The sequence below is a fragment of the Berghia stephanieae genome, chromosome 8 (genome assembly GCF_034508935.2).
Source record: "Berghia stephanieae isolate SIO BIC M18660-M18661 chromosome 8, UCSD_Bste_1.3, whole genome shotgun sequence".
Lineage (NCBI taxonomy): Eukaryota > Metazoa > Mollusca > Gastropoda > Nudibranchia > Aeolidiidae > Berghia > Berghia stephanieae.
In genome coordinates, this window is record NC_088367.1 from 35,488,020 (window position 1) to 35,507,940 (window position 19,921).

At 37.9% G+C, this 19,921-nt stretch overlaps 1 protein-coding gene across 1 annotated transcript in view; it reads left to right on the plus strand.

Annotated features, from left to right (window-relative positions):
- The window catches only part of LOC144978576 (2-hydroxyacyl-CoA lyase 2-like), a 51,991-nt gene that overhangs the window by 16,456 nt on the left and 15,614 nt on the right, over positions 1 to 19,921 (plus strand). The window contains exons 8-14 of the mRNA XM_078924827.1: positions 7,919 to 8,019; positions 8,354 to 8,463; positions 10,086 to 10,209; positions 12,596 to 12,690; positions 13,455 to 13,609; positions 14,852 to 14,989; positions 18,786 to 18,960. Coding sequence (XP_078780953.1) covers positions 7,919 to 8,019; positions 8,354 to 8,463; positions 10,086 to 10,209; positions 12,596 to 12,690; positions 13,455 to 13,609; positions 14,852 to 14,989; positions 18,786 to 18,960 — 898 coding nt within the window. The remainder of the gene's footprint in view (positions 1 to 7,918; positions 8,020 to 8,353; positions 8,464 to 10,085; positions 10,210 to 12,595; positions 12,691 to 13,454; positions 13,610 to 14,851; positions 14,990 to 18,785; positions 18,961 to 19,921) is intronic.

Below are 19,921 nucleotides of genomic sequence, written 5' to 3' on the forward strand. Positions count from 1 at the left end.
CAATTTTAACTGAGCTGCTGAGCAATAAATTCACTGTTTTGTCTAAGCCAAAATTGACCACATTTACCTGGAGGGAAGTAAAAGTATGAAAAGAATAAAATGCGAAAGCCGGAAGTGCGTTTTGTAGACACCTTCAAATCGAAAGTTAGGGATTGCTACAGTACATCTCGATTGCCTCACATTGTAAACAAACTGGTTGACCGTTTCTAGTTTCTTCACTGATTGGGTACCTAATTATAAGGAACAATGGTAAGTAGCCTAATTAATTCCCGCGCAAATTAGTTTTCTGCCATTGTTTTGCTCAAGCGAGCTTGCTGTTTACCTTTTATTTGGATTTCGACGAATTATGAAGAGTTTCGGTCAATTTTTATAGGGCTCATTTACAGGTCTATACAGTACCTTAATTGCATGTTATGTATATGATATGTATTACTATTTCTGGCATATGCATGAAAGAAACAGAAAGAGAGGAGAAAGGAGGAGGAGGAAAAAGAAGAAGGAGGAGGAGAAAAACACTATCTGAGAACACGACCTTTGCCTTTCTGATGAGGGATATCAAAGCACAAGCTTTCCCTCTTATAGCTTGATACAGGAAAAAATAATTTAATATGGAGTATGATGAGGATGGTGATGGTGTTGTAAGGGAATGGTGATAGAAATATTAGGAAAGTTGTTGTGATGATGATGATGTTGTTGATGACGATGATGGTGTTAATGATTATTAGTGTGCATGTGTGTTTTTGTGTATATATATGTCAATATTATGTCAAGTATGTTCTTCATAATATTGCATTGTTATAAATGTGTAACCAAATGACAAATTGCCACGATTTTGAGGACAATAAAGACTTCTTCTTCTTCTTCTTCTTCTTCTTCTTCTTCTTCTTCTTCTTCTTCTTCTTCTTCTTCTTCTTCTTCTTCTTCTTCTTCTTCTTCTTCTTAATAAAAACAGTCACCCCCTGGCCATCCAGAGTCTTTTTCTTTTATTACAAATCAGTATCATTACCATACCTGCCTATTATTACGGAACGTCTGTAATTGTTACGGAAGTGTAAGGGCAATTACGGACTTACGGAAATAGAAGAAATATTACTAATACAAATGGTCGCAACGTTAAATTGAAAAATAATTATTTATTTATTAATATAGTGTGTATAAATATTTTGTTTGAAGAACTGTAAATGGTGTTAATATATATAATATGTAGAATTTGTAGCAGATGTAGTTTTTACTTATTCACTGGACTTGATTTCTTATGAATATTTTGCCATGCTGTGGAAAATGGACTTTGATTGAGGCTTGACCCGCATAAGTAGTAGGCCTATATAACATGGTAAGTTTATTTTACATATATAAAAGGATGTATCTATCATAATAGATAGAGAATAAGAATACTCAAATGTTATGTCCACTCAGCACTTCTCTACGGCTCAGAAACATGGACCTTGAACAAACAAATAGAGAAAAGAATTGAGGCCTTTGAAATGTGGACTTTCCGTCGCCTTGGAAAAATCAGTTGGAAAGAAAAGAAAACAAATCAAGAAGTCTGTGACATCCTTGATATCAGACCGACCCTAATGAAAGTAATAAAAACAAGAAAACTAAGGTATTTTGGACACCTAAGACGCCATCAAACTGTCAACAAGGACATTCTTGAGGGTAGAGTTGAGGGGAAAAGAGGAAGAGGCAGGCCAGCAAGAACTTGGATAGATGATGTGAGGACATGGACAGGATTGTCGGCAGCCGAATGTAGTCAGCAAGCCGTCAACAGGGAAGATTGGCGTGTCATTTCAAGTCGACCTCAACCCATGAGATGACACTGGAAGTAAAGTAAAGTATCTATCATTATTTTTGTTTGCTTTAGTATTACTGAAATTTGACAATTAATTACTGATGAATTTTGTATTTCTTAGTGAATTTGAAATTTTCAAGTAGGCAGGTATGCATTACTACTATGACTACTACTACTACTACTACTACTACTACTACTACTACTACTACTACTACTACTACTACTACTACTACTACTACTACTACTACTACTACTACTACCACTACTGCTACTACTACTTTTACTACTACTACCATTACTACTACTACTTTTACCACTACTACTGCTACTACTACTACTACGACTACCACTACTACTACGACTACCACTACCACTACTACTACTACTAATACTACTATTACTACTACTACTAGTACCACTAAAAGTACTACTGTTCCTTCTGCTGCTGCTACTGCCACTAATGATTATACTTATACCGCTGGGTGGGGTTCCTGACCTCCCATAGTGGGCAGGGGGGTACATACTGTGTCTTCTATCCCCTTATATCTGTTTTCCACCATGCTTTCTGTCTTTGTCTTGGAGTGAGATTACTTGGTTTTGTCATGGCCCTGGCCGGAGTCCTAGCTGGGAGGGAAACAGTCAAATGCATAGTTATTGTTTTGGGAGATGATATTTGTTTCCTTGTAAATCATCTCTCTATTATGTATTATTATATTTTTATTTTGAATTTATAATGTAAGCATTTGAGTGTATTCCTCTTTGTTGGATTTTGTGCTTGTGTCCGGATGAGACTTATAGGTGGTCTCAAACTAAGTACTTTGATAGTGTGCTCTTGGAATCTACATCTGATCCCTATTTGTTCCCAGTTCCCCTATGTCTTACTTTTTCTTGGGTGCTTTATTTGTCATTCTAGAATTTTTTACTATCCCATTTTCTTCCTTTTTACTGGCGCTGATATGACCTAAACGTGTTGCAAGCGCCGTAAAACCCTTAAGAACAAAAAACATACTTATACCGACATCCTTTAATTTTTGTATTTATTTCCAATTCCATTGTATTTATTTTCCAACAACAGTCTACATGCTTTTATATTTCACTTTCTAAACTGCATTACACAGTTCCTCTCTGCCTCCCCTCTTTTCACTTAATTTAGAAATATCTATTATTATATTTTAATGTGGAGCGTACTATTTCCTGCCAACCACTGTTTTGGGGAGCTGCAAGGTCTGGGCCGGACGTCCCGCTTGCTGAAAGGAAATTGATGTGCATTTCGAACCCAACACCTCTCATTTCCAGGTGCATTGATTGCCGCGTAATCCTGTCTGACAGAGATTATTGCATATGGCCTCTCATGCATTATTGTGTCCATAACAGCACCTTCCCGTGGTGTTCCCTGTTTCTACTGAGTTTGTTATGGGCGCGACCGAGTCCCCGGCGGTATAACCGGGTTAGGGAGTAGGTGGGACCCCTTCCTCTTAAGGTGCAGGAGTCAGAACCCACCGGTGAGTGGTACACGCTCTGCTCCTCACCCACCCACCTCACACTCATTCTGTAGTGTGGTGTCTTCTGTATGTCTTTACTTTTCTTAACCTACCCCTATAACTCATACTCTCCCTAGCCATCGATGTATGGCTCCACTGCCTTGTGGATACCTTCGGGAGGAGGAAAGGCTAAGGAGTAAACCTAACAGAAACCTGCATCCAAACTGATGCCAAACGTATCGCTGTGCGATCCTTTGGACCACACCAGGGAGGAAGAGAGGGAGGTTCTGGTTACTGGGCAGCCCAGGATCTCCACATACTTTGCCCAGGCCGCGCCCTGGAGAGGACACTCCAGTCTCACCTTCACCGGTGAAGAGTAACAACACGGAAGACAGCAGTCTACGAGTGATAAGTCCTTGCTCGATTGGCATAGAGTTGGACGCTACGGGTTGTCTTCGACGGTGGGAGGGATCATCGTAATCCTACTGGTCAGCTACCGCCCGCCCCAAGCTGGGCAGCCCCCAGCCAGAAAGGTGTTGACCCGCCACGATCTGCCTGCTTCAGAGGGTGCCTGGAGCTTAGAGCTTGCAAGCTTGACAAGTGGATCGTTAAACTGTGTACCAGGCAAGCAAACGAAAAAGAAAACGAAGTCCCAGCTCTTCGATTAGCAAGCTGGAATGTAAGAACTATGCGCTCAGGACTGACAGATGACCTTCAGGCCATGGACGATGCTCGAAAAACAGCAGTAATTGATCATGAACTTAACAGACTGAACATCGACATAGCAGCCTTGCAGGAAACGCGACTCCCAGAGAGGGGATCCCTGAAGGAGAAACACTTTACATTCTTCTGGCAAGGAAAAGGCACAGAAGACGTGAGGGAGCACGGTGTTGGATTTGCAGTACGCCATACATTGCTTCCTATGATCGAACCGCCAACCGACGGCACAGAGAGAATTTTTAAGCTGCGCCTGTCATCCATGCAGGGCTCGATGAACCTTGTTTGCGTCTACGCCCCAACACTGCAAGCTTCGGTTGAAGTAAAGGACCAATTCTATGAGTCATTAGACGCCATTGTCAAGAATATCCCAGAAGTGGAGCACATCTACCTTCTTGGCGACTTCAATGCGCGAGTTGGTGCCGACAGAGAATCATGGCCAACCGTTTTGGGGCACCACGGTATAGGAAAGATGAATGAGAATGGTCAGAGGCTTCTTGAACTCTGCTGCTATCGCAAACTATGCGTGACGAACACCTACTTCCAGAACAAGGCATGTCACAAGGTGTCATGGAGACATCCAAGGTCAAAACACTGGCATCAGCTGGACATGATCATCACTAAGCGCGATTCTCTTAACAATGTTTGCAACACCAGGTCCTATCAAAGCGCTGATTGCGACACAGATCACTCTTTGGTTGCCACAAGGGTGAAACTGACACCAAAGAAAGTTCATCACTCAAAGAGAAAGGGCCAGCCCAGGATCAATATCAGCAAGACAGCTTACCGGGAAAAGAATATAGAGTTCAACGAGCAACTTGAGAAGAATCTCGACACAGCTCATAGAAAAGCAGAACAAAACGCACAGGACAGCTGGAACTCTCTTAGAAACGCCATCTACAGCACTGCAGTACTGACATACGGAAAAAAGGAGCACAGGAACAATGATTGGTTTCAAGCCAATATTACTGAGATGAGCCAGTCATTGATGCCAAGCGCAGCGCACTTGTCAGCTATAAACAAAAACCAAGTCAGAGGAACCTGCAGGCGTTGCGAGCTGCACGCAGCAAAGCACAGCAAACAGCACGACGTTGCGCCAACAACTACTGGCTTCAGTTGTCGGACAACATCCAGCAAGCGTCTGACAGTGGCAACATAAGGGCCATGTATGAGGGCATCAAACAGGCGACAGGCAAATCTACAAAGAAAACTGCGCCTATTAAATCCAAGACAGGGGAAGCCATCACAGACAAGGACAAGCAGATGGGAAGATGGGTAGAGCACTACTTGGAACTCTACGCCAGAGAAAACTCTGTCACCCAAAAAGCGTTAGACGCAATTGAAGAACTGCCAGTACTGGAAGAACTAGACGCAGAACCAATTATGGAGGAGCTCAGCAAAGCAATCGATGCTTTGGCCTGTGGCAGAGCACCCGGTGACGACAGCATTCCACCCGAAATCATCAAATGTGGAAAGCCAGCCCTCTTGGAACCACTACATAAACTCCTATGTCTTTGCTGGAGAGAAGGCAAAGTACCCCAGGATATGCGCGATGCCAAGATTATCACCCTCTACAAAAACAAGGGAGACCGTAGTGACTGTAATAACTATAGGGGAATCTCTCTACTGAGCATTGTGGGTAAAGTCTTTGCGCGCGTTGTCCTCGCTCAACTGCAAGTCCTCGCCGAACGTATCTACCCAGAGTCGCAGTGTGGCTTCAGAGCCAAGAGGTCGACAGTGGACATGATCTTCTCAGTACGTCAACTTCAGGAGAAATGCAGAGAACAGCAGATGCCCCTCTACATTGCATTTATTGACCTGACAAAGGCATTTGACCTTGTAAGCAGGAAGGGCCTTTTCCAGCTGCTAAAGAAGATTGGCTGTCCTCCTCAGCAGCTTAGCATCATTGCCTCATTCCACGACGACATGAAGGGCACCATTAGCTACGACGGTGGAGCCTCTGAACCCTCCCCATGAGCAGCGGCGTGAAACAAGGCTGTGTCCTCGCACCGACTTTGTTTGGTATATTTTTTTTCCTTACTGCTGAAGTTTGCATTCAAAGAGTCCCCAGAAGGAGTCCACTTACACACCAGAAGTGATGGGAAGCTGTTTAATCTGGCACGGCTGAGAGCAAAGACCAAGGTTCGCACAGTCCTCATAAGGGAAATGCTATTTGCAGATGATGCAGCTCTATGCGCGCATACCGAGGAAGACCTTCAGCGGCTGATGGACAGGTTTTCCCACGCATGCAGGGAATTCGGGCTGACGATCAGCATCAAGAAAACAAATGTAATGTGTCAGGATGTCCCTCTATACCAGCAATTTACATTGACAACGAGGAGCTAGAAGTCACTGATCACTTCACATACCTGGGCACAACCATCACCAGCAACCTCTCACTTGATGCAGAATTAGACAAGCGCATCGCCAAAGCTGCCGCTGTCATGGCACAACTGAGCAAGAGAGTGTGGACCAACAACCAACTCACTTTGAATACCAAACTCAGAGTATACCAGGCATGTGTACTCAGTAGCCTACTGTATGGCAGTGAATCCTGGACAACATATGCCAGACAGGAGAACCGCCTGGAAAACTTCCACATTCGCTGTCTACGACGAATTCTTGGCATCAGGTGGCAGGACAGACTCACTAACAATGTAGTGCTAGAAAGAGCGAACTCCCTCAGTATGCATCTCATGCTCTGCCAGCGACGTTTGCGATGGCTTGGTCACGTACACAGGATGGACGATGGACGCATACCCAAAGACATCATGTACTGTGAACTGCGCTTCTATGATGTCTGCAAACGAGACATGAAATTGACAGGCATCGACTTAAACACCTGGGAGTCGCTTGCTGACGACCGCAACGGCTGGAGATATGCGGTGATGGAGGGAGTGAAGAGAGGTGAGGAGAGGAGAAAGATGAAGTTTGAGGAGAGGAGAGCAAGGAGGAAAGAGAGGCAGCAGATCCAAATACCAAACACACAGTCAAACTATGTGTGCAACAACTGCGGTAGAGACTGCCATGCAAGGATTGGTCTGCTGAGTCACACCCGTCGTTGCTCTCAACAAGACTGATGAGACTAAAGCCATACAGGGCGCAAACCATCGTCTCTTGAGACGGAAGGATGCCTACTACTGTTTTGTTTATTCATCGTAACAACGCCACTACCACATTATCTCATTCATCTGTCTCCCATAGCGGGCAGGGAGGTACATACTGTGTCTTCTATCCCCTTATATCTGTTTTCCAACATGCTTTCTGTCTTTGTCTCGGAATGAGATTACTTGGTTTTGTCCTGGCTCTGGCCGGGGTCCTAGCTGGGAGGGAAACAGTCAAATGCATAGTCATTGTTTTGGGAAATGATATTTTTTTCCTTGTAAATCATCTCTCTGTTATGTATTATTATTTTTATTTTGAATGTATAATGTAAGCATTTGAGTGTGTTCCTCTTTGTTGGGATTTGTACTTGTGTCTGGATGAGACTTGTAGGTGATTTCAAACTAAGTACATTGGTGGTATGCTCTTGGAATCTACATCTGACCCCTATTTGTTCTCAGTTCCCCTTTGTCTTACTTTTTCTTGGGTGCTTTAATTGTAATTCTAGATCTTTTTACTATCCCATTTTCTTCCTTTTTACTGGCGCTGATATAACCTAAATGTGTTGCAAGCGTCGTAAAACCCTTAAAAACAAAAACAAAAACATCATTCATCTGTAGTGTTTCATTCATCCTGTTTTTTTGATAAAGGGGAAACCCGAAACGTTCATTTGATCTGTTCTTGTAATCAAATTGAAGCTTACATTCAATCTCATATTATTTATTAATTGAAAATGACAATTTGTTAAATTATATTTATATTTATTTATTGTGCTGGTCTTTTAACCATTTGATTCTCATTTTTTATTTTGTTTTTCTCCCCTTAGGTATCTTAATAACCATCTGAAGAATTTGTTTGCTGGGGCCTGGGAACCAAAAGACTTCTCGCCTTTGCTACCTATCATTCCAAAAGCATCTTCTGGGCAGAGTAAGTTTTTTAAAAACTGACAGTAGTTAAAGGTTTTTATGTTAATTCAGGGCTCCTTTGCCTTAATGGGAACTTTTTTATGTATTAAAATTACATTGGTTGGTGTATAAGAGGGGAACAAATTATACTCAGTGCTTATTTACTTTTTCAACTTTTTAATCTTAAAACAGTTGTTGATAAGACAGGTTTTAAAAAAAATTGTTTTCATTTTGCCGCTGAAACCTCTTGACTTCTTTATTCTCATTATTTCATCACCTATTAAGTTGACCTGACCTATTAACAATTCAAAAATAATCAGAAACCATTCAATTCCCTTTTTCATGTAATCCTCCAGTTAGTAATTGTGCAGAACTGATTCTTCGTTCCAAGAAGCCAGTCATTTTAGTTGGCAGTCAAGCCACTCTACCTCCTGTTCCTGCTGATGAGCTAAGGAAAACTTTAGAGGTTTGTTGAGCTTAATGGAACTTTTGGGGTTATGATGTTTTATATTGATATCTTTGTGCCAGTTTTCAATCTTCAATAAATGTACCATTAAAAAATTGTTTTATTTGTCCTTAAGAGTTGATCCATATATGCTGAGCACCAATTTAAACTGGCCAGATCTAAACCGCCTGTAGTGCCATAACAACGTATCACACTTAGATTTTGACATTTAAATTTTACACGAATTGTCTGAAAATCTACCAGATTATAAAAAAAGTTTTAAAAAAGTCATATTTTAATCTGAAAAAATAATCCATTCTGAATTGATACAAGAATTATTTATATCCAATGTTTCTCATAGGCAGACAATGAGTGATTGAAGAGTTTCATTCTCAAATCGTACACTTTTTCTTCAAATCTTACTCTATTTGACAAGCAATGTTACACTTTTTATTGTGTTGAGGTTGGCCGTCCTGCAACAGAACACTTTTGCTTCTGGCTCTTCGAATGCCAACCATCAAACACATTTGGGATGAGCTAGGTCAGTGAGTTGACAAATGGAAAAATATCCAAACAGTTTTGGAGCTTCAAGAGGTTTTGAAAGAAGTAAAGGATATCCCTCAAAACAGAATAGAAGCACTGACACATTCAATGCGTTCTCGTGTGTGTGAATGTAGAGAGGCAGCAGGGGCCCATACCCATTAAAAGACTTGACAAGATTAATTGTTATTGTTACTGTCACATTGTTTTACTCAGTCATCAATGAAAATTTTTGCTCTTTTTGCATTAATGTATCCAGTTTTCACAGCATATTCTTGTCAATAGTTATTTTCAAATTAATCAAATCTGACCAAAGAAAAACAAAAAGAAAAGGGAAAAACACCCCCCAAAATAATGGTAATAAGAAGAGTTTTGCATTCTACAACTTTGTACATTTGCGCTTACTTTTGCATCCTGTGAATTTTATATTTTTTCCACCGCACCCCATTTGAGTAAACTTGTATTGATCTTTCTCAAATTAGTGCATTATATCTGGAATTATCTTAACTTTCCAAATGGTTTATGAATTATGTCAATGCACTAACAGTCAATGTCACTAACAGTAATAAAGTTATGGGTTGTTTAGATTGACACTCAGTGTATTTATTGCTATGAGTATTAATCTGAGGTCATGCAGCCAGTTGCAAGGAAATAGATCCATTTTGTGATTCATTTCTAAAATTGAATTTGTATTTCGTGTTTCTCTTGGTTGAACAGAGGACACATTAAGATGAATGGAACTCAAACCTTATCAGCTGGATGGTTAAAATTTTATCTAAAAGACTGAATTGTAACACAACAACACTCCTATGATACCTAGAGCTGTTTTAGGCAATAAAATTTTGGATTTTTATTTTATTATAGATATTGGTTGATACTTCTCTTAAAGCAGAAAATTTGGAGACGTGTGGTAGAAATGAATGGATGAACTGTGATTGTTTTAAAGTAAAGAATCAAGAGACATGACAAAGTGTATACTCAGATACAAAGGCCATAAACTACAGATGCTTACAGCCTTCAGAAGCAAAGACACAAAAAAGCATAGATTTCCAGGTTTTCATATCATATTTTCAAAATATAGTATTGTCATACTTATTTTCCAGATGTTGGGTATTCCTTGCTTCCTTGGTGGAATGTCTCGAGGACTTCTAGGACGCAAGAGCAATGTCCAAGTCAGGCAAAGAAGGCGAGATGCTCTGAAGGATGCTGACCTCGTGATCCTTGCTGGTATGTGGATGCACACATTATTTATTTAATTGTGGTGATAAAGATTCTACATAGCTGCCAACCAATACGATAAAATCGTACTTAGTACGATTTGGCCAATCCAGAAAAAGAAAAAAAAAGAAGAAGAAAATCTTATAAAAAAATTTTCTTGGGAGAAAATTTTTTGTCAAGAAATTCAAGGTGCTACTTCTGGTGGAAGAGGGTGAAAGTTTCAATGCAGCCATTGGCTCATTGGAGTCTGAATTCAATGCTTATGCTGTAGAGGACTTTCCTTCAGACTTCCTGGTGCAGTCCTCAGATGAGCAGTGGTTTACAATGGCAAAGATTGTAGACTCTTTTGGGAAAAAGAAGTTTAAAAAGCTGTCATATTTCATGCTTGGCCTTCTCACAATCCCACACAGCAATTGTGAGTGTGAGAGAATTTTCAGTCAAGATAGGAAAAATAAGACTGACTTCAGGGGCAGCCTGAGCACAGACATGCTTTCAGGACTTCTCATTGTCAAGTCTAATAGCACTCCATGCTATGACAGTGAGTTCAGCTCAGAGTTCCTGAAGAGGGCAAAGACAGCCACAAAGGAGGCTGTTAAGCCCAAGCCTCAGTAATCTGTCACCACCTCCCCATCACTTATGCCTACCCAGTATGATTATAAAGGCAAGCTTCTCTTAGTATTAGAGTTCTGACCATTCTAGTACTTAAGTACATTAATAAATATGCCATTTTAAGACATGAATTGGGCGTCCATGCCGCACCGCGTATAATAATACGTTTTTGCATTGTGAAAAATTGGCAGCTATGATTCTAATTTTTGATGATTTCACTCATGCAATAATCATAATACAGTCTACTCCAAGAAGTTCTAAGCAAAGACACCACCCACCTGAAACAATATTTTGATAGGTGGTACCTTAAAATGAATACCACCAAATCAGTATCCACAAACTTCCACTTGAATAATCGAGAGGCAACAAAAGAACTGAAGATCACAGCCAGTAACTCAATACTACCCCCAGACCCCAACCCTAAATACTTTGGCATTACATTGGACAGACAACTAAATTATCGCAAACACATTGAGGGAACCGCAAATAAAATCGCAAAAAGAAACAGCCTGGTGAGAAAACTCGCAAGTGCCACCTGGGGAGCCTCACCACAAGTACCGAGAAGGTCTGCTTTGGCACTGTGCTATACTGTGCCCCTGTTTGGATGAGGAGCCCACATGTATACCGCATTGACATCTGATTAAGAGAATCAATGAGAATTATAACAGGATGTCTCAAGTCAACTCCTACTCAGTGGCTCCCAACTCTGAGCGGCATTGCACCACCAAGTCTTAGACAACAAGACACTAATCAAATGATGCATGCAAGAATTGATGAAGCCACAGACAACACTCACATAAAAACAATCATAAAGGGGGCACCTTCAACAACAAGACTCAAATCGAGAAGACCTTTCCACCAAACAAAAATGGCAGACTTCAGTGTGGAGGAAAACTGGAGAGAAATGTGGAATAGGGAAACACCAAGAGGAGGAAACATCATAAAAGATGCAACTAAAAGAGTGCCTGCATTCCACAATGCCAGGAAATACTGGGTTTCCTCAAATCGCCTCTTAACTGGACATGGCAGAACTACATCAAATATGTGCAGATGGAAACTTGGAAACAGTGATACCTGCCAGAAATGTCAGGCAGCCCCAGAGACCAGCGATCATGTTGTCCTCCACTGTCCAGTTACTAAACTTGAAGGTGGCTATGAAACCGTCCTTAGGGTGGAGGAAGACTTTCAAAGCTGGGTTGACGAAATGAATTTGGAGGTGTAGCCATACGCTACTACTACTACTACTAATTGGATCTCTAGTAGAGAATGCATGTCTTAATTGCGATATACAAAATGTAAAATATTTGAAAATAATCGTTCCCATAATAATTTTTGTTTCCAAACTGTCTATAGTGCCCATAAATTATAGATGTAATCAGCTTTTGATTTGAGTCATTTTAATGTTATAATGCTCTTGAAAAATGGGTAAAAACGAAGCATTAGCCAGCCAGACTAAGACCATCTCTACAGGTAATCACCAGTTTTAGGAAGGAATTAAAGCTTTTTACATGCAGCCAAATCATGTTGGAATTTTTCTAATGCTCCGGCTGGACAAAGGATATTAATAATAATAATAATAATAATTATAATGATAATAATTATAATAATTATAATAACAATTATAATAATGGCAATAAGAGTTGTAATTGTGATATCTATTTGTGCATTTGTATGAATGTCCATAATTGTTTTGATGTTGCTAAAGACAAAATGTAAATTTAAAAGTCATTTGTTAAAGCCAAAAGGTTATTCTCTCTATAAAACAAGAACCGTTTCTTTCCCACAGGGGCTATCTGTGATTTCCGCCTTGGCTATGGAAGAGTTCTGCCAAGAAAATGTAAAATTGTTGCTATTAACAGGGACAAAACACAAATGCTCAAGGTGTGCGCTATTTCCTATCTTGATCATTTCAGTAATGTGGCTAAATGCTGACATAAATGTCTTGTTTTCCATGTATTTTTTATTTTTTTATTATTCAAGTCATTTATTGTCATTTTATTTAATTTCTTTTTTTTAGTTTGATCAACCAGCCATTTTATAATTTTGAGAAAAAGTTATTGAATTAGACGTTACATATTTCCATGGAATTTAAGGAGTGTTCTAAATATTAACCAGTTCACCTAGCATTATAGGTAGGTCCCTTTAGTTCTTGATGAAGTAAAGGCGTAGTAAAATTATAATCCATCCGCATTCTCTAATGGGTTTCACCCCACCCCTCCTTCCCCCCCTGATTTCATTTGGTAGCTTACTGCCCTAACATGCAAAAGGAACTGTATCAATCCATGATGCAGTCCAAATTTTCTCTGCCCCTTTGTCCACCAAAAGTGAATGGGTAGCTTGGTCTGTAATATCTTTCAGAAAGTACTTTGGGATAGCTAGTGTCCCATCAAAAGGATAACAATTAACTACTTTTGTCCATTTAACACTCTAGAAAGTAGGATAGATTCTGGCTCCATGGGTATTATGGCTCAGAAGGACTTCTACATCATCTTGTTGACCAAAGATATTGCTCCTCCGAAAGGTTAATTCCCAACTTTCATTTGTGGAACTCACTTAACTTTTAAATTTATGTTTATTTTTCTCTGGGTTTTTTTTTTTCAAAATTCTGAAATGCTATAGATTTGTTTCCCTTCTTATTTTTCTAGAACTCTGACATGTTTTGGAAACCAACCTTGGCAATCCAGTCCGATGTTGCCAGTTGTATAGTTGCCGTTGGACAAAAGCTATCAGGTTACAAGTGTGACCTAGATTGGGTAAATTTGTTGCAAGAGCGTGACTTGGAAAAGGAAAAAGGCAATATGTAAGTCATTTTTGTCATAAGGATAACTAAATGATTGCATGTAGAAAAGTTGAGATTGGATATTTGTGACCCATAGATGTCTATGACCCACTGTCTCAAAATGGTATTTTGTCACGATGAACTAGCTGCATAAAATATAGTCACAAAAATATGAAACAGGGTTAAACTTCATTATGGCATAGAATGGATACAATTTCTTACATTACCATAAGATTGAAGTTCATATTTCTTATCATTTCAATTCTAAATTTAGAAACATTAATTAATTTAGAAACACTAATTTCTAAACTTTTAAGGGTCTGATTCATCCCAAAATAATACCGTTGGGAGATGGTGGGTAACATTTTATATAGATGCAACACTTGTCTGTAAATTGAATAAAGGGTACTCCACAACTACAATATTAGGTAACTGCTGAACTCTCATGTGAGGTTTGATTATTATTTAATGTTGTAACCTAAAGACTTACAACACTTTTTTCTGATATCTTGATGAAAATGGTTACATCTGAGGAAATAACCAGAGAAATAGTAAGAGAAGTAGTGATTTGAAGGAAATTTAGTCTCACTGTCAAAGAGTTGTTGTAGGCAGGCTGTTGTAGACTGTGCTGTGTTTTGTATCTAGGCTTATTTTTATTTCTTTTTTAACATGATTGAGCAAGTTCACAAGTTTTATAAACTTGAAATGAAAGAGTAATGATAAAAAATGAAACTTTAAAGATTAATCCATTGTTTAGGATAGATATTTATACTTATTAATTTTTTTTTTTTGTTTTTTTTTTGTTTTTTATTTTCCTTTGTTTTTTAGATTTTAAACTTATATAGAATGCAAATGAGCTTAGCTTTATTATACTTCAGTGTGTTTACTTTTACTTCCTCAATCCTGTGTTTTACAATATCATGTAAATAATGGACACACAAGATTAATCTCTCCTTTGAAAAATTATTTTGTTTCTTTTTCATTATTTTTTAAAATCTCAATTAACATCGAATATATGACCACATTGGGGTTTTTTTCATTTCAATTATTGATTGTTCAAGGAAATTTTATCTCATTAAAGCTCAACATGTTTACTCATGCTTCCTCAGTCCTGTCCTGTGCTTTATGGTGCCGTTTAAATAACAAACAAGATGGGAGTTCACAGCTTACTGAAAATGTGTATTTGAATGTCTTTTTTTCTTTTAGCATCAAATTGGTGGCCAGAAACTAGATATTTCTTCACATTTTATATTCTTTGTCAAGTGTCAAGTGTAACGAAGTGACCGATGTTCACCTGAATCCAGTCAAAGTTCTCCACAAGATTGAAGACATTATGTCAGAGGATGCCATAATCGTAGCCGATGGGGGAGATTTCGTTGGAACAGCTGCTTACATTCTAAGGTGATAGATACTGACTGCCTTCTTTCTTTTATAGTCTTAAGTTGAGTGATGTGGTAGAAGAGACAGAAGTGGTTTATTATCTCAAAGAAAAAAAAAATAACCTACTTTGGTTCTTAGGTTCCACGAAAGTCTGAGAAGACATTGGTCATCTCATAGTTTAAGGTCTGGAATTATCTTTCCGAGACCACTCTTCATATATGGAGGCTCATATGTTCATGTTGCAGGAATGGCGTGCCAATGCAGAGTTTCTAAATTTATCCTATCCATTTATGTGTAGTTTCCTGAGCCTTATTATAGGATAAACATGGAATTGTGAAATGGTCATCAGATACTGAAGTTATTGCTTGCATGCTTCATACCCATGAAGTCATGCCAAATAGCTCTCACTTACTTTCTGATATTCATGCATTCTTGCATTGACGAGCTTATCCCATCAATAACTGAAATAATGAATCAGTCACTGCAGACTGGTATCGTCCCCTCTTGTTTTAAGACATCTCTGATCATCCTACTTTAAAATAAACCCTCTTTACAGCATAACGATTTTAAAAACTACAGACCAGTTTCAAATCTTTCTTCCCTCTACTTTAAAAATCCTGGAAAGAGTAGTTCTTCACCAATTAACTTTACATTTAAAATTGCATGATCTATATGAGCCATTCCAATCAGCTTATAGAGAAAATCATTGCACCGAGACAGTGCTGTTAAGGGTAGTAAATGATTTGATTTTTTATTCTGACAAAAACGAGGTGAACATTTTATGTATGTTGGACTTATCAGCTGCATTTGACAATATTGACCACAGCATTCTGTTGAATTGACTCAAAAAACGCTTTTTTGGTATAAATAGATTGGTATTGAAATGGTTCTACTATTATTTAATGACTCATCAACAGGCTGCTGTGGTTAAAAATGTCAGCTCATCTGATCATCCTCTGAAATTTGGTGTGCCACAGGGATCAAAATTGGGTCCATTTATTTTTACAATGTACATGAAATCCTTTGGTTCACTTATTTCTGCTTTTAATCTACATTACCAATTTTATGCAGACGATAGTCAAATCTTGAAGTAACCTATGGCCATTTACATTTTTAATTAAATGTTTCCGCCAATCTTGCTTTGCTAAATTGAAAACGTGGATAGAACTAAGCAGACCAAAAATTAACGATAGTAAAACTGAAGCAATCTTTATTGCTAGGCCAGCAATTCTTAAAATATAAAAATCAATCGTTTTAGGAAATACTGTAATTGAAACTGCTAAGCTTGTTCGAAACTTGGGAATATTTATTGATTCAGATCTGTCTTTTACCAGCCAAGCAAATCATATCGTAAGGTACATGGAAATGAGAAGAATACGTAGTGTTAAGCATCTCATTACAACATCTTGGCTTTGTTAGTTAATTCACTCATTCTGTCAAAGCTAGATTATTGTAATTGTAATACCATAAATAAAGAAAAGAAAAATCCCTTCATTTAGCCCATCGGGGTTGCTAAGAGAACTCCACTGACTTCCCATTGAGAACCATATAGAATACAAGATCTGTACTATTTTTTTTTTAAATCAGTGCTCTCTGATTGTCCTGGATACATTAATAAACTGCTTAATTTCTAGGTCCTAGCCAGAAACCTGAGATCAAAGTCTGATAGTCACATTCTCCTGAAGCAAAAATGACTTTCAAAATTGGAGCATGCATTTGAATATCCAGCACCCCTTATCTGGAGCTCCCTTCCAAGATATATCGGAGGCAGTAATGATGCAGAATTCTTTATAAAACATCTAAAAGCATTTCTTTTTAATATGTAGCACTGTATAATTATTATTACTTTGTTTTATGCTGTATGTTTGAGTGGTTGTATGTTTGAGTGGTTGTATGTTTGAGCGATAGGTATTATGGTACTGTCAAGCGATTTGAGTTTGTTAAGATACAGGGGTAAGGCGGTATATAAAGAGCATATTGTCTTATCATTATTATTATTATTATTATTATTATTATTATTATTATTATTATTATTATTATTATTATTATTATTATTATTGTCATTATTATTTGTCTTGCTTTCATCACCCAATGAAATCAGAGCTCATAAAGGGGGCAGTATACAGTCTCATCCCTTTTTTTACATAAATATTTTGCAGCTGGAAATTGCTTTTACTCATACCTGATTTATAAAATAAAGTAGATAGTACAGGCCTGTAAATCTACAGACAATTGACGGATTTCCAACAGTACGATTTTGCTCTATATATTCTTTTTAGTGCTGACATTTTTTAAAAAATTAGAAATTAAAAGTAAAAATAAAATCCGTAACGTCAAAAAACAGGACCAACAAAAAAGAAAAAGAAAAGTTTTATTTCGTGCCTCGAAAAAATCAGTTTTTATTCCGTTTCGAGTGCCGACTTAACAAAAAAAAAGAAACTTTTTATTTGTCGCGTCAAAGACAAAACAAACTAGTCTGCTAGGTATATTATCATTCCACCTACACGATCCACTAGACATGAATGTATCCACTGCCTACTGTGCCAAAGACAAGAGAGAGGGGTGACAGTGTCTTGTCTTGTTGCGAGTCATCAAATACACGCCTAGTCAGTAATCAACTATCACACACAGCGTGTGTCGGACCAGGCCATGTCTCTATTTTGCTACGGACACACATGCATTTTTCTGGTTTACTATTTTCCTTCCTACAGTTCTTTGTTTCCTTTTGAAAGTCAACCTGAGAAAATAATGCGAAATAAATAAAATCTTCGAATATATATTTTTCTTAGAAAGGTGATTGACTGCTCTCAGCAGAAGTTTTCTTTACTCATGACCGTGATTGTTTAAATTTTTCTCTTTTTCCTCCTTCATACATGACCGTACCTCCTACTCCTCTTCTTCTTCTTCTTCTTCTTCTTCTTCTTCTTCTTCTTCTTCTTCTTCTTCTTCTTCTTCTTCTTCTTCTTCTTCTTCTTCTTCTTCTTCTTCTTCTTCTTCTTCTTCTTCTTCTTCTTCTTCTTCTTCTTCTTCTTCTTCTTCTTCTTCTTTTTCTTCTTCTTCTTCTTCTTCTACTTTTTCTTCTTTTATAAGAATTAATCCAAATAAATGAAAGAATCAGCTTAAAAATTTAACACAAACAGGAGCGAAATAAAGCAGCTTCTCGTGTCAAGCTTTCGATACACATCCTTCAAAAAAGTAGGAATTGTTCTCTTCCTTTCATTTTACAACTAACTCAGACTCGAGACCAGAAATGTGTGTACTCTCTCAAATAATTGGGATTTAAAAAAAAAATTTTTTCGGTACCATAAAATAAGGACCTGCCCATTGTATTATAAATGAGTTGGGCAAAGTAACATGATTGGACTAGTCAATTGACGTGTCATATCTGTGTTATGTTTATTAATTAATCCATATTTTTGTGCTGTTGGTTTATTTTCGCGTGTTCAAAAAGTTCTGACAATTATTTCATCAACCATTTATAGGCCTGATAGTAGACAATTAACAGTTATGTCCTATGGTCTCTCCACCGTTGCTGTTACTGTTTTGCTGGTAAAAAAAAAACTAGGTGTGAATGACAGTATTAATATTATTGAAAGATACAATTTGTGATAAATTTAATCTCGCCATTGAAAAGTTGATTAGCATTGCGATGATCAACAAATTGGTTGCTTATAAACTGCATCTCAATGAGATGAACCTTCAGAAAAAAAAAAAAGACTGGGGAAAAAAAAGTGAATTGAGGTGAACCAGTGAATTAATAACATTTTTAATGTATTAAAATTAATGCCAATAAATAAAAAGATGTTGTTTATTTCAGGCCACGAGCACCTCTTCATTGGTTGGATCCAGGAGCATTTGGAACTCTAGGCGTTGGGGGAGGTTTTGCTCTGGGTGCCAAACTATGCAACCCAGAGTCTGACGTGTGGATCATCTATGGCGATGGAACTCTAGGATACAGCATCATGGAGTATGACACCTACACAAGGCACAAGGTTTACAATCTTTTCCGTTCTTGGGTTGTGTATTGTTGGGTTTTTTTTCTTCAGTGGATCACACATACAAAATATAGAGCAATGAAGATTCATAACTCAAACTTATGCTCTGCCAAAATCAGTTATGATGAAATATATTGTATTATTCCACCCCTCTCATTGGAAAACCCTATCATTTCTTAGTAAATACCAAATCGTTGAATAATGCTTTGAACGTGTTGAATAAAAAATTTTGTTCAATGCTTGCAGAATATTTTCGCACATTTTATTGGTGTCAAATTAGGTGTAAAAGGCAGCTGAATGTTAATTAAAAATAATCTTTTGGTCCGCATGAATCAACGTTTTTTGTTTTGGGTCAAATTGTCATTCAAGCAGAAGGAGAAAGATACAAATTATGGTGAATAGAAGTTCTAATACCATAGCATTTGGTTACAAAATATCTAATAATCTTACTTGGAGGGGTAGAATAAACATATTCTTTCATTTCTTTGTATTTATTAAACTCATTATATTTTTATTATGCAATAACACATACTCGCAAGCTCGTTGGGCAGGATAAAAATAACTTCTCGAGAGAATTTTTATAGAGAACTATACCACCACCTCTTCTTCCAATGCAGGGATATGATCTTATGTTGTAAGAAGGTGGGGTGAGATAGCTGATGATCAATTCATCTCCAGTTTGTGACAGCCATGTGTCAGTGATAAAAAACACATTGTAATCATTTTCCAAAATTAAAGTCACTTAATTCCTTAGTTTTGTTTCTTGATGACTGAGTGTTGAGGTATCCAATACGTAATAAAAACATTTTGGGGCGGGTAGAGGTGGTATGAGAAATAATTTGTAAAGATTTACATGGATCGGGGGAGGGATGGTGTTGACAGTTGGTGATTTTATTCTCAGTGCAGTGGTTGTTCTTATGGGTATCACGATGATAAGTGTTAAATTAGATTGTATTTT